This window comes from Camarhynchus parvulus, chromosome 1A, assembly GCF_901933205.1.
Source record: "Camarhynchus parvulus chromosome 1A, STF_HiC, whole genome shotgun sequence".
NCBI lineage: Eukaryota > Metazoa > Chordata > Aves > Passeriformes > Thraupidae > Camarhynchus > Camarhynchus parvulus.
The window spans coordinates 69,709,049-69,721,520 of record NC_044586.1 but is presented as its reverse complement, the minus strand read 5'-3'; the positions used below and the strand labels follow the sequence as shown (position 1 = coordinate 69,721,520).

Genomic DNA, 12,472 nt, shown 5'->3' with positions numbered 1-12,472 from the left:
TGCTCTGGAGTTTGAGAAGCTTTCCTCAATTATTTATCAAAGCCTTGCATGTGTAAGCAGCAGCTTGTTCTGCAGCCAGGTCCAAGCTCTGCCACAAAACACAACATTGGACAGCACGGGATCATTTCTGTCTCCTTGATTGAACATTTCAGTGCTCTGTGCCTTCCTTTTTCCTCAATAATTATAATGTGGCCTCCTGACAGTTGTCTGTGCTAAAATGAGATAATTAGTGTAATTATGATTGTTTCTTTTATGCTGTGTGGTTTGTTAACACAGAGGACACAGAATTTCCCTGAACAGAGTGGAAATTAATTTTTTTTTCATTTTTTTCTTTCATTATCCAAGGCTCATTCAAGAAAATTATACTCCCAAATCTGTAGACTTTTTCCCTGAGCTACACTACCAAGACTTTTATTAGGCAAGAAGGAAGGAAATTTACTTATGCAGCAGAGAGAACATTTAGAGAGGTTAATGTTAAAGGTAAAAATAAACCCATGATCCAGGCAGACTCACTGATGTGTCTGTTGGAGTTTGGCAATACTGCAATTATGAGCTTTTTTTTTTTTTTTTTAAGGGAATTCAGCCCCTACTGATATTTTTCACTTGTGCCTATTTTTTTTAGTGCTTTGGAAGTGAAAATCTGGTGCGGAGGGATGCAGGAGAGACTCCTCTCTCCCATATTTTTTCCCAAATTTAAAAATCACCGCACATTTAGAAGCATTACTACCCTTGGATAAAATTGTTGTGTCTAAAAAAGGTGCAGAGAACAAAATGAACCCTTCATGTCCCTATCCCTCCCTCAGCCCCCTTCACCTCCATTGATTCCCTGTGTCTCAGGCCTCAGTTTATGAGGCTTTATTGGAAATATCCAACTTCAATTACACGTCATTTTCAGGACCTGCTGTCCGGAGCTGTGGCTCTGAGAGGATGCAAAGCAGAGTTTGGTTTGTTTTTTAAATATTTTTATGGTGAAGGAAGCTGAGCTAGGTATTTAAACAGACTCCCCCATATCACGCAGCAATAACGTGAATATTCCACTAACAGTCCACCAAACGCCAGTCTTTCCAAGACCTTTGGAAAACACGACTTGCTCCCCTCCTCCTCTCAGCTCCAAGTTGTTGGGGTGGGGGTTTTCTCGCCTCCTCGTGACATTTCGGGGTTTTTTGGCTGAGGGCGGGGATGGCGGCGGCCGCTCCCCTCACGCCCCTCACAGCTTTTCCCGCCCTTTTCCCCCTGACCACTGCTGTGGCGGGAAGCGCCCCCCGGCAGCTGATTGGGCGATGGGCGGGCGCCTCAGCAGCCGATTGGACAGGGGGCTGTCAATCAGCACCAGACCCCGCCCCGGGGTCGCTATGACAACGCGACGCTAAGGGGAGGGTGGGGCGGCCATGGCGGCCGTGCGAGGGGAGGGGGGCCGGGGTCTCTTCAGAGCTGCGAGGGCAGGACGGTGAGAATCTGCCTTTTCTACACGGGGCGGGGACGGAGGGGGCTGGGGCTGGGGCTGGGGCTGGGGCAGGGGCTGGTGCAGAAAAGGAGGTTCCGGAGGGAGCTGCTCGCTCCCTACAACTCCCTGACAGGAGGGTGCAGCCAAGTGCGGCTCGGGCTCTGCTCCCAGGGAACAGGGACAGAACAAGAGGAAACAGCCTTAGGTTGTGCCAGGGGTTTAGGCTGGGTATCCTGAAAATTCCTTCCCTAAAGGAGTTCTCCAGCCCTCGCACAGCTGCGGGGCTGGATGGAGTGCCCATCCCTGGAGGGGTTTCAAAGCCCCGCGGATGTGGCACTTGGGGACACTTGGGGACACTTGGGGACGCTTGGGGTCAGTGGTGGCCCTGGCAGCGCCGGGGAACGGCTGGACTTGGTCTGGGAGGTCTTGTCCAGCATTCTGTGATTGTAAACCTCGAGGGCTTTGCTGAAAAGCTCAAGAGTCCTGAAGTTTGACAATTAGCAGCTGATTTCACGGGTGAGTATCAGCTTTTGGGGATGACCCTGGTTTTGCAAGGGACTATTTTTGTTTTGCCTTTTTCTCTTCAAAGTTTCGTGGGGACCGACGCAGACACAGGTGCTTTGCACTGTGTAACTAACCGTGTAATTTTGTGTCGCAGGGTCCATCTGCAGAGCTTGATGTGAACTCCAGGCTGCTCCATAAAAAGCCTCAGCCATGGTAAAACACCTTTGATCCTTCAGAAGTGCTGGTAACACCTTTTTAAGGAAAAGGGTTAATATCCAAAAAGTTCCCTCCCACAGCTGCAGGACAGAACTGACCTGCCCAAATCCACTTGGTGTGCAGGTGCAAACCTAATTCTGATTTTTAGCTTTTTTCCTTCTTGGCTGCAGGCTGTAAAATTCTATATATAGCATATAAAGCCTGTGAGCATCTTTATATTTGGAAAGATCAGCTACAGGCTGAATTCCTACCAGGAGCCTACGAGTGCTCACAAAATCCACCAGAGACCCTGGGCAAACAAGGAATGAGGCCCCATCCATGCCTGCCCTCTGGCAGTGGGAGCCATTCCCTGGGTGCTGTCCCTGCAGGCCTTGGCCCCAGTCCCTCTGCAGCTCTCCTGGAGCCCCTGCAGCCCTAAGCCTCCTTCTTCCTTCCCTTCTCCCCACCCCCCACCTCTCCCTCCCCCCCCCTTTAACTTCACCCCTCTCCCCCCATTACCACCCACCCCCTTTCCCTCTTTACTCACAAACCAAAGGGGCTCCTTCCCTTTTCCTGCCCTTTGTAAACCCTCCCATGGAGCCTTCTCCAGGCTGACCACCCCAGCTCTCTCAGTCTCTCAGCCTGGAGTCCTCTGCCCAAAAGTGAGACCACAAAGACCCAGGACTGAGTGGGTCTGTGGTCGTTTTCTCTCTGCAGGCACGCAAAGCTAAAAAAGGTGACAAAGGCAAAAAGGATGGTGGCAAAGGCAAGAAGGGTGGCAAAGGCAGAAGCTCCAAAAAGGGTGTGAAGAAGGAAGTGCTAGCAGTGGATCTCTTCAGCTCAGCTGCCATGCTCAACGCCTACTACATCTGTCACAACGCCGCCGCCTTCCTGGAGTTCCGGGGCCACCCCTGGCCTGGCTCTCTCAAAAAGAAGAAGGGGAGGAAAAGGAAGTGAGAACCAAACTCCCTGGTGAAGACTCTGCTGTGATTAAACCCGCCCTGCCCTCGGCAGTGCCCAGCTCACATCCCAGTGTCCCTGCTCTTTTCCTTGGTCCCTGCTGCGCCCTACAAAGACGCTTTGGTTGCAGCTCACGCACAGTGACAAGTGGCAGGGGACAAGTGCCATTGTCACCTCACCCTGTGGGTCTGTGTGGGATGGAGAGCTGTGCCTCCAGGGGCAGGGATGTGCTGGGGCTGGATTCACCCACCCTGTGCCACTCCTTAGGGATGGGGGGTCCCTGAGACCCCCTCGAGCTCAGGAAGGACGGACAGAGGCGGTGGTGTGGGGAGGGCTGAGGGAGCTGGGGAGGGTCTGGAGAACCAGGAGGGGCTGAGGGAGCTGGGAAGGGGCTGGAGAACCAGGAGGGGCTGAGGGAGCTGGGAAGGGGCTGGAGAACCAGGAGGGGCTGAGGGAGCTGGGAAGGGGCTGGAGAACCAGGAGGGGCTGAGGGAGCTGGGAAGGGGCTGACCTGGAGCAAAGGAGGCTCAGGGGCCCTTGTGGCTCTGCACAAGTCCCTGCCAGGAGGGGACAGCCGGGGGGGTCGGGCTGTGCTCCAGGGCACAGGGACAGGAGCAGAGGGAACGGCCCCAGGCTGGGCCGGGGCAGCCTCAGGGGCGATTTTGGGGAAAATTTCTTCCTGGAACTGATGCCCTGTGAAGGCTGAGCTGGAGCAGAGGCTGGGCAGAGTTCCAGAACGAAGCAGGGATTTATGAAAGGATCTCCTCCATGGATGCACCTTGGGCAGCACAAGAGCCCAGCCAGGGCTGCACCCAAGATGAACCAAAATGGCCCCAAAATGCACGAGCGCTCCCGGGGTCTCTCCCTGGGATCAGTTCTGCTCCATTTGCACCTTGCAGTTCATTGTCCCATTCCAGCTTTAGCCCCTGCAGTCCCACCCTGCTTGTTTTTCTCTCTGCAGCCCACGGGGTTTGTGCTCCTGGGCTGAGATTTGGGTCATTTGTTGTGATATTTGCTGGGTCCCCAGGATGAAGGAGGGAATGATGAATCTGACTCCAGGTTCTCAGAAGAATAATTTATTATTATATCATATAATATAATATCATATCATATATCATATCATATATCATATTATATCATATAATATAATATTATGTTATATTATGTTATATTACGTTATATTATATTATGTTATATTACGTTATATTATATTATATTATATTATATTACATTATATTACATTACATTACATTACATTATCATACATACATATATATATACATTATATTATATTATATTAATTATGCTATACTAAAGAATACAGAGAGGATACTTACAAAAGCCTAAAAGATAATAATGAAAACTCGTGACTCTCTCCAGAGTCCCGACACAGCCTGAATGGTCATTAAGTCAAAACGATTCACATGAAACCAATGAAACCATCACCTGTTGGATAAACAATCTCCAACCACATTCCAAAGCAGCAAAACACAGGAGAAGCAAATCAGATAATATTGTTTTCCTTTTTCTCTGAGGCTTCTCAGCTTCCCAGGAGAAGAATCCTGGGCAAAGGGATTTTTCAGAAAATATGGCTCCCCAGCTGGAGCAGGAATTGTTTTGTCTCCCTGCTCTGTGCACAGAGCTCACCATCCCATAATATGAAGCCCAGACCCACACACTAAAGCGGCACAGAATGGGAAAAATAGAAAAGCCAAACCTGAGGCAGCAGAAAGGGGGATTAACCACTGGAAGTGCTGGACTCAGCATCCCTGGAGATGTTCAGGGAATGACCGGACACAGCACTGAGCGCTCAGGTCTGGCTCACAAAGTGGCCAAAGCTCGGCCTCACGTTGGACTCGCTGGTCCCTGAGGTCTCTGCAGCCTCCACAATGCTCTGGAATCCCAGGATGAGGAGTGTGAAAAATGCGTATTTTATGACTGGCTTTTCACAAATATTCAAATGAATATTATATGTGTTGTGTTAGAAAGCGATGCTGTGTTGGCGGTTGTCACAAGGGTGTTTGGGGTGAAGGAAGAGACGAGGTGGGCTCCATGATCAGAAGGCTTGATTTATTACGTTATGATATAAACATCTATTTAAACTATACTAAAAAGAAAAAGAAAGGAGAGTTTCCAGAAGCTGCTAGCTACCTAAGAAAAGTAAAGAATGAATAACAAACTTTGTTCTCCCGGACTGTGTCCGAGAGATCTCAGTTCTGGATTGGTCTCCAGCTCCAAACATCCAAACTGGGCCAATCCAGGCAGACCTGCCACATTCCACAGCAGCAGGTAACCTATTGTTTATGTCTGGTTGCTGAACTTCTCAGCTTCAGCAGGAAAATCCTAAGAGAGGATTTTTCATAAAAGAAATGTCTGTGACAATGCTGTATTAATTCTCTTAAGCAGTGTGTTAAATAGAGTTTGAGGTTATAACAAATGTTAAAATAGAAACTATGCTATGTAGGATACCTTTTTAAAGAAAGGACTCGCAGTGAGATAGCAGCCTCAGGACACCTGAATCTTTCAGAGAAAGAGAATTTATTGCTCCATTGTCAGGAAGAAATGAACTTCTTCCTGCCTCAAAGGCGCTGTCAGGATTCAGAGGAAGAAGCTGACACTGCCCAGACAGAATCCTGTGTGTTGAATGGAATTTATGCATCATGGATGAGGTGTATGAATATGCAACAGGTTGTTGTTTTTAAGGGTTAATCTTCTGTTAACGTGGGTCCTTTTTCGGGCTTATTCTGCCCAGAAAAGGTACCAGGACTGTCTGTAACTCTTTGTCTCTATTGTGTCTCCTATTGTCCTAATTCAAATTGTCCAAATTATTATTACTCTAATTGTATTACTATTTTTATAACCATTTTATTACTATCAACCTTTTAAAATTTAAAAAACAAGTGATTGGCATTTTTCACAACTCTTTGTTTCTATCGTCTCATATCGTCCTAATCCAAATTGTCCAAATTATTATTACTCTAATTGTATTACTATTTTTATAACCATTTTATTACTATTAAACTTTTAAAATTAAAAAAAAACAACACAAAACCAAGTCATTGGCGTTTTTCACTCGGAGGGCGATGCCCGCCCCGTGCCTCAGTTTCCCCGCTGCGGCCGGGGCGCTGTCTCAGCGCGCTCCGCCAGGGGGCGCTGCGCCCGCCGCCTTCTGGCCACGCCCCCTGGCTCCTGATTGGCCAGCGCCGCCACCGCCGCCATTTTCAAACCGCCGCCGCCGCCGCCGCCATTTCTCCCCGGGCTGAGGCGCCGCCGCTGTCGCCAGCCCCGCTCCAGATCCCCATCCCCATGGAGGCAGAGCTCCTGGGCCAGAAACCCTCTGCGAGGAGACGGGGCAGGGTCAGCATCTCGCCCCCGGCGGGCGGAACCCCCGGCGTGGCCGCCTCCTGCAGCCGGTAGGAGTCGCGATCCTCCCGCGTACCCCCGTAAGGGGCTGAGGGTGACCCGGGGGCCGCCCTCAGAGGAGATCCCCGCCGGTTCTCCCTTTGGCTTCCTGACTGCCTTGTGAAGGGATCCCCCGGCCGGCTGTGAGGGGATTTTCCGGGGAAATTCCCTCCCTATAAAAGCCTGTTTTATGTTCAAGGGTCTCCCTTCCCATCTCCTGAGGGGAATTCCTCTCCTGCGGGCTTTGGGAGAATCCTTTGCCTTTCTGCCTCATGAGTTGGACGCTTCTTTCCTCAGGCTATAAGAGCTTTATAACATGTCCCCTGATGAGTCTGTAGCTGCTCCTATCGGGGAGTTTTAAAGGGTTGGAATGATCCTTAAGGACCATCCAGTGACACCGTCCCAGGCTGCTCCAGACACTTGCAGGGATCCCAGGAGCAGCCACAGCTTCTCTGGGCAGGGCTGGGATCATCCCCCTCTCCTGGGCATAAAATCCACCGCAGCACCAGCTGTGCCTTTATTCTGATATTTAAACCCATTTGTGTTACTGTTACTCTGAGGTATGAAACTGGGGAGATTTTCCTAAGGTCACACCCTGAAAGAAATTTAGGAATAAAACTACCCTGAGGTTCAGTTCATCTTATTTGTGTTGACCCCATAATGTTACCTGAGTGTGTTTAGAATTTAAATAGGTTTGACAGAGGTTTGGCTTTTCTGTCGCCCTCAGGGTTAGGAAATGACTTCTCTAAGCGTGCAGGTGATGTGGAAACTTCTTGGGATGTCCATGTAAAAATGGGGTTGGGAATATCCGTGTGAAAACAGGATCTGGAATATCCGTGTGAAAATGGGATCTGGAATATCCATGTAAAAATGGGATCGGGAACATCCATGTAAAATGGGATCTGGAATATCCATGTACAAATGGGATTTGGAATATCCATGTACAAATGGGATTTGGAATATCCATGTAAAAATGGGATTTGAAATATCCATGTAAAAATGGGATTTGAAATATCCATGTAAAAATGGGATTTGGAATATCCATGCACAAATGGAATTGGGAATATCCATGTAAAAATGGGATTGGGATATCCAAGCAAAGATGGGATTTGGAAATATCCATGTGAAAACAGGATTTGGAATATCCATGTAAAAACAGGATTTGGAATATCCATGTAAAAATGGAATTGGGATATCCATGTAAAAATGGAATTGGGATATCCAAGCAAAAATGGGATTTGGAAATATCCATGTACAAATGGGATCTGGAATATCCATGTGAAAACGGGATTGGGAATATCCATGTAAAAATGGGATTGGGAATATGCATGTATCTGACCAAAGTGGCTTTAGTTAGCTCAGCACAGGGAGTTCCCACCTCCAAACGCTGTGTTTGGACAGAAATGTATTCCTGGCTGTGAGCAGGGATCAACCTTTGCATCCCAGCTTGGCTTGGAGGGGTGAGAGATGCTCCTGCTTTTCCTCCAGCCTCGTTTCTCCATGGAAATGCGAGCGAGGAAGGGGAGTGGAGCAATCCCTGGTTTTGGAAAAGTTTCCCAGGGGCGGGAGTGGATGTTCTTAATTAGGCGATAAAAGCAAAATAAACATCGGCGAGCTTGGGGTTTGCGAGCATTGGGGAGTTCTGGGCGGCAGAAGGGTTTAACAGGCTTTGGAAAAGAAATGTTTTCATAGAAATGTGCTCTTGAAAAACCAACCTGGAGCTCCCTAATTAGCAGACTGTGAAAAGCGGAGCCTAATTGAAGGCTTTGGTGGTTTGGGATGGTCGGGCATTGCTGGGTGAGGCCCAAGGAATTGGGGTAAAACCCGAAAGGAATGAATGCAGATACATCTGGACACCCGAGGTGATGCACAGCACCTCAAGGTGCTGCTGCTTGATGCTCATGTAGAGAAATTAAAAAGTTCAACTGGGTGATCTCCAGCCCAGCTTCAGATTTAGGTCAGCTCGGCACTGGCTGGGTGAGCTCTAAAACCTCCAAGGGATTTTCTTACCTCTCACACTCACTGGGGAACAGTTTTCCTTGGATTTACTGGGAATTTTCCATGCTGCAGCTTATGCGTGTGGAAGGGTCTGCTTCTGCTTTGAGCTCCTTTTTAGATTGTCCAGGCAGCATTTAAATCCCTTTTTGCCTTCCCTGGATCCCCTTTTACCTTCCTTAAATCCCTTTATTTTTTCCTCCTTTGCCTGGATCCCTTTATTTTTTCCTTCTTTGCCTGGATCCCTTTATTTTTTTTCCCCTTTGCCTGGATCCCTTTATTTTTTCCTTCTTTGCCTGGATCCCTTTATTTTTTTCCCCCTTTGCCTGGATCCCTTTATTTTTTTTCCCTTTGCCTGGATCCCTTTATTTTTTTTCCCCTTTGCCTGGATCCCTTTAATTTTTTTCCCCCCTTTGCCTGGATCCCTTTAATTTTTTTCCCCCCTTTGCCTGGATCCCTTTATTTTTTTTCCCCCTTTGCCTGGATCCCCCTTTGCTTTATTTTCCCCTTTGCCTGGATCCCTTTATTTTTTTCCCCTTTGTATCTTTTTCCCTTTATTTTTCTCCCCTTTGCCTGGATCCCTTTATTTTTTCCCCCCTTTGCCTGGATCCCTTTATTTTTTTCCCCTTTTCCTGGATCCCTTTATTTTTTTCCCCTTTGCCTGGATCCTTTATTTTTTTCCCCTTTGCCCCCCTTTGCCTGGATCCCTTTATTTTTTTCCTCTTGCCTGGATCCCTTTATTTTTTCCCCCCTTTGCCTGGATCCCTTTATTTTTTCCCCCTTTGCCTGGATCCCTTTATTTTTTTTCCCCCTTTGCCTGGATCCCTTTTTTCCCCTTTGCCTGGATTTTTTCCTTTTTTTTCCCCTTTGCCTGGATCCCTTTATTTTTTCCCCCCTTTGCCTGGATCCCTTTTTTTTTTTCCTTCCCTTCCCCTTGCCTGGATCCCTTTATTTTTTCCCCCCCTTTGCCTGGATCCCTTTATTTTTTTCCCCCCTTTGCCTGGATCCCTTTATTTTTTTCCCCTTTGCCTGGATCCCTTTATTTTTCTCCCCTTTGCCTGGATCCCTTTATATTTTTCCCCCCTTTGCCTGGATCCCTTTATTTTTTTCCCCCTTTGCCTGGACCCCTTTATTTTTTTCCCCTTGCCTTTGCCTGGACCCCTTTATTTTTTTTTCCCCTTGCCCGGATCCCTTTTCCCCTTTCCCGGATCCCTTTTCCCCTTTCCCGGATCCCTTTTCCCCTTTCCCGGATCCCTTTTCCCCTTGCCCGGATCCCTTTTCCCCTTGCCCAGACCCCTTTTCCCCTTGCCCAAGTCCCTTTTTGCCTCCCCCAGAGCCCCCCGCTCCCAGGCCCTTTACGAATCCCGGCCGTTATTTTGCCCCAGTTGCTGTTCCCAGTATCCAGATGGGATCTCCCAAATCCCAACTGGCATCATGTGAGCTCTGTGCTTCCCCAGCCCCGCTCCTGCAAACCACCAATAACAGAATTTCGGTTGTTTAATCCTTGCAGCTGCTGGGGACAGAGTGACACAGGGTTTGTTTTCTTAATTTAAAAAAAAAACCAAAAACAAAACAGACCAAAATCTGGAAGCAGTCAGATTTTAAACTTTAGCCAAACATGCAAAATCTGTTTTATGTTCGAGGGTCTGGCTGGGATTTAAGCACGGCCTCCACTGCCTACAAACCATAAATATATTCAATATATTCAATATATGCACGACAAGTGACCTCAGGCCCGAGTGTGTGCGCGCATCCACGAAGGAGCTTTTGTCCCCAGCCCGTAACCTGAGCTCGCCTTTGGGCACCGCAGTTTGCTCCAATCCCAGTCCAGGCTCCGGGAGCCTCCGGATTCCCCGAACCCGCCCGGCAGCGTTGGGGGAGTGGCGCTTTCAGCTCGGAACCTGCACAAACGCTCGTTTGGCAGCGCTGATTTGAGACTTTGCTAATTGTGAGATGTCTTGGTTGTTGTGCTAATGAGTGTGGCGGGTTTCAGTGTTGGTTCATTCATTTTCTGGGTGCATTTAGGGAACCCAGAGTCTCCTGGAGCTCTGGTGGGACAGGGCTGAGAAGAAATTATCCCTAAAACTGAGTGGAATAAGTTAGTAAAAAGAAAAATAAGAGTTTTTAAGGGCTAAAGCATCAGTTGTGTCCTTTGTTCCTTGGGCTTCTCCTCAGCTGTCCTTGCCCCAAGAATTCCACAATATTCCAGTAACTGGGAGAGGGCTGGGCAGAAATTATCCCTGAGCGCAATCATTCATTAAAAAGAAAACCAAATAAGAGTTTTAAAGTGTTTAAACCTCGCTTGTGTCCTTTGTTCCTTGGGCTTCTCCTCAGCGGCCCTTGGCACAACAATTCCACAATCTTCCAGCAACTGGGAAAAAATCATCCCTAAAACTGAGTGGAATCATTCATTAAAAAAAAAAAAATCAAATAGGAGTTTTTAAGGGACTTGTTGTGAGATAGGAGTAGGAGAAAGGCAAAGTAGGCTTAAAACTTTAAAAAGGATGTAAAGAAAAATTTATTAACAGTAACTAAAAGAAGGAGTAATAAATATCAGAACAAAACGTTTAGAACACTCCTCCCCCCCAACCTTTTCTTCACACTAACAATGTAAAGAAACAAAACCTAAAATTGCAGTCAGTTTACCACTTCTGCAATTCGTTTCTTTAGGGAGAGAAGTCCCTCTTGTCAATGTCATGGAGATTTTTCTGTAAGGGAAAAACAATTCTCTCGTGGCTTTCTCATGCATAGCAGCTGCCTGCTAGAAAAGACAAAATTCTCGGGTGTCTTTGCTCTTTAAAATGGCTTTTCACAGAAGTGTGTACAACCTCCTAGCAGCTAAAAGTTTTCTGTCACTTCTATAAACGTCTCCCGTGTCAAGCTAAGCGAGGGCGAGGTAATTCCCTTTATTAGCCCGGAATTCTCGGCGCTGCAACATTCCCGAGCAGCCTGGGGCTGCTGTTTCTGCGGGGTATTTTTAAAGGATCGAATTTCACTCCTGCCCTGCTGCCGGAGGATTCCTGATGCCCCCAAAGAGAGGGAGGTGGGAAGGGACGGGGCATTTGGAGCAGCCTCTTGTTTGTGGTGTCTAAAAAGGGAGGAGACGGTGACTTCAGCCAGTTATGAACAGGGAATGTTTGGGCTTAGGGTGCTCTTTTCACATCTTCTCATTTTCTATTTATCATTTTTATTTCTTTTTCTCCCCTGGCAATGCACCTGCAGCTCTTGTGTCAGGTTTCAGGTTCAAAAGTGAGAGGTAATTACAGAGGAAGCTGCAGTGTGCTCAGAAGGGAAAATAAAGAATGACTTTCCCTCTTTTTCCAGAAGTTTTCCCAGAATTTAGCAGCACAACAAGTGGATGAGTGTTTTCCTTTCAACCTTTCCTCCCACCCCAACTCTAGCTGCAAGGAGATAACAAAAAAACCTGACAAAAACTTCAATCTGAGACAGATAAAACACCATTTATTGTGGAGTTTGTTTGTTTACTCTCTAATCTTGTTCCCAACTTCCCTGTTTCTCTAATCTGGAGGTGAATCCAGGTGAAGCTTGGAAATAAAGCTGAGGCCTCTCTCCTGCTCCAGACACTTTGTCTTTTCCCTGGGGAATGGCTCTGGAGCAGCTCCTTCCAGCTGGGAGAAGGAGCCCTCCAACCCCAGGCAAGCCTGGAGCTTGCAAAGTTGATTTTTATCTCTCCAGAGCCAGCTGTGCTCTTTGACACCTGGAAACATCAACTCCAATGAGATCAATCCCAATTAATTGGCTTATTGTGGATTAAAAGTGTTTTTCTGGAGGTCACAAGAGGGTGGAAGGTGGAAAGCATGCTCAGGGCTGAGAGAGCCAGGCCAGGCACTTCTGGGACCGACCCCGAGGCTGCTAAAGGAGCAGGAGGAGAGCTCAGAGTTTGGGGCTGGCTTATCTCCCAAATTCTCAACCTCGAGCTGCTGCCCAGGGCAGGCTCCCCAAAGCTCCAGC

General features: G+C 47.8%; 1 protein-coding gene across 1 annotated transcript in view; it reads left to right on the top strand.

Annotated features, from left to right (window-relative positions):
- Positions 1 to 6,347: 6,347 nt before the first annotated feature.
- The window catches only part of LOC115910604 (neuroepithelial cell-transforming gene 1 protein-like), a 34,072-nt gene continuing 27,947 nt past the window's right edge, over positions 6,348 to 12,472 (top strand). Inside the window, exon 1 of the mRNA XM_030960857.1 lies at positions 6,348 to 6,516. Coding sequence (XP_030816717.1) covers positions 6,410 to 6,516 — 107 coding nt within the window. The 5' untranslated portion in view covers positions 6,348 to 6,409. The remainder of the gene's footprint in view (positions 6,517 to 12,472) is intronic.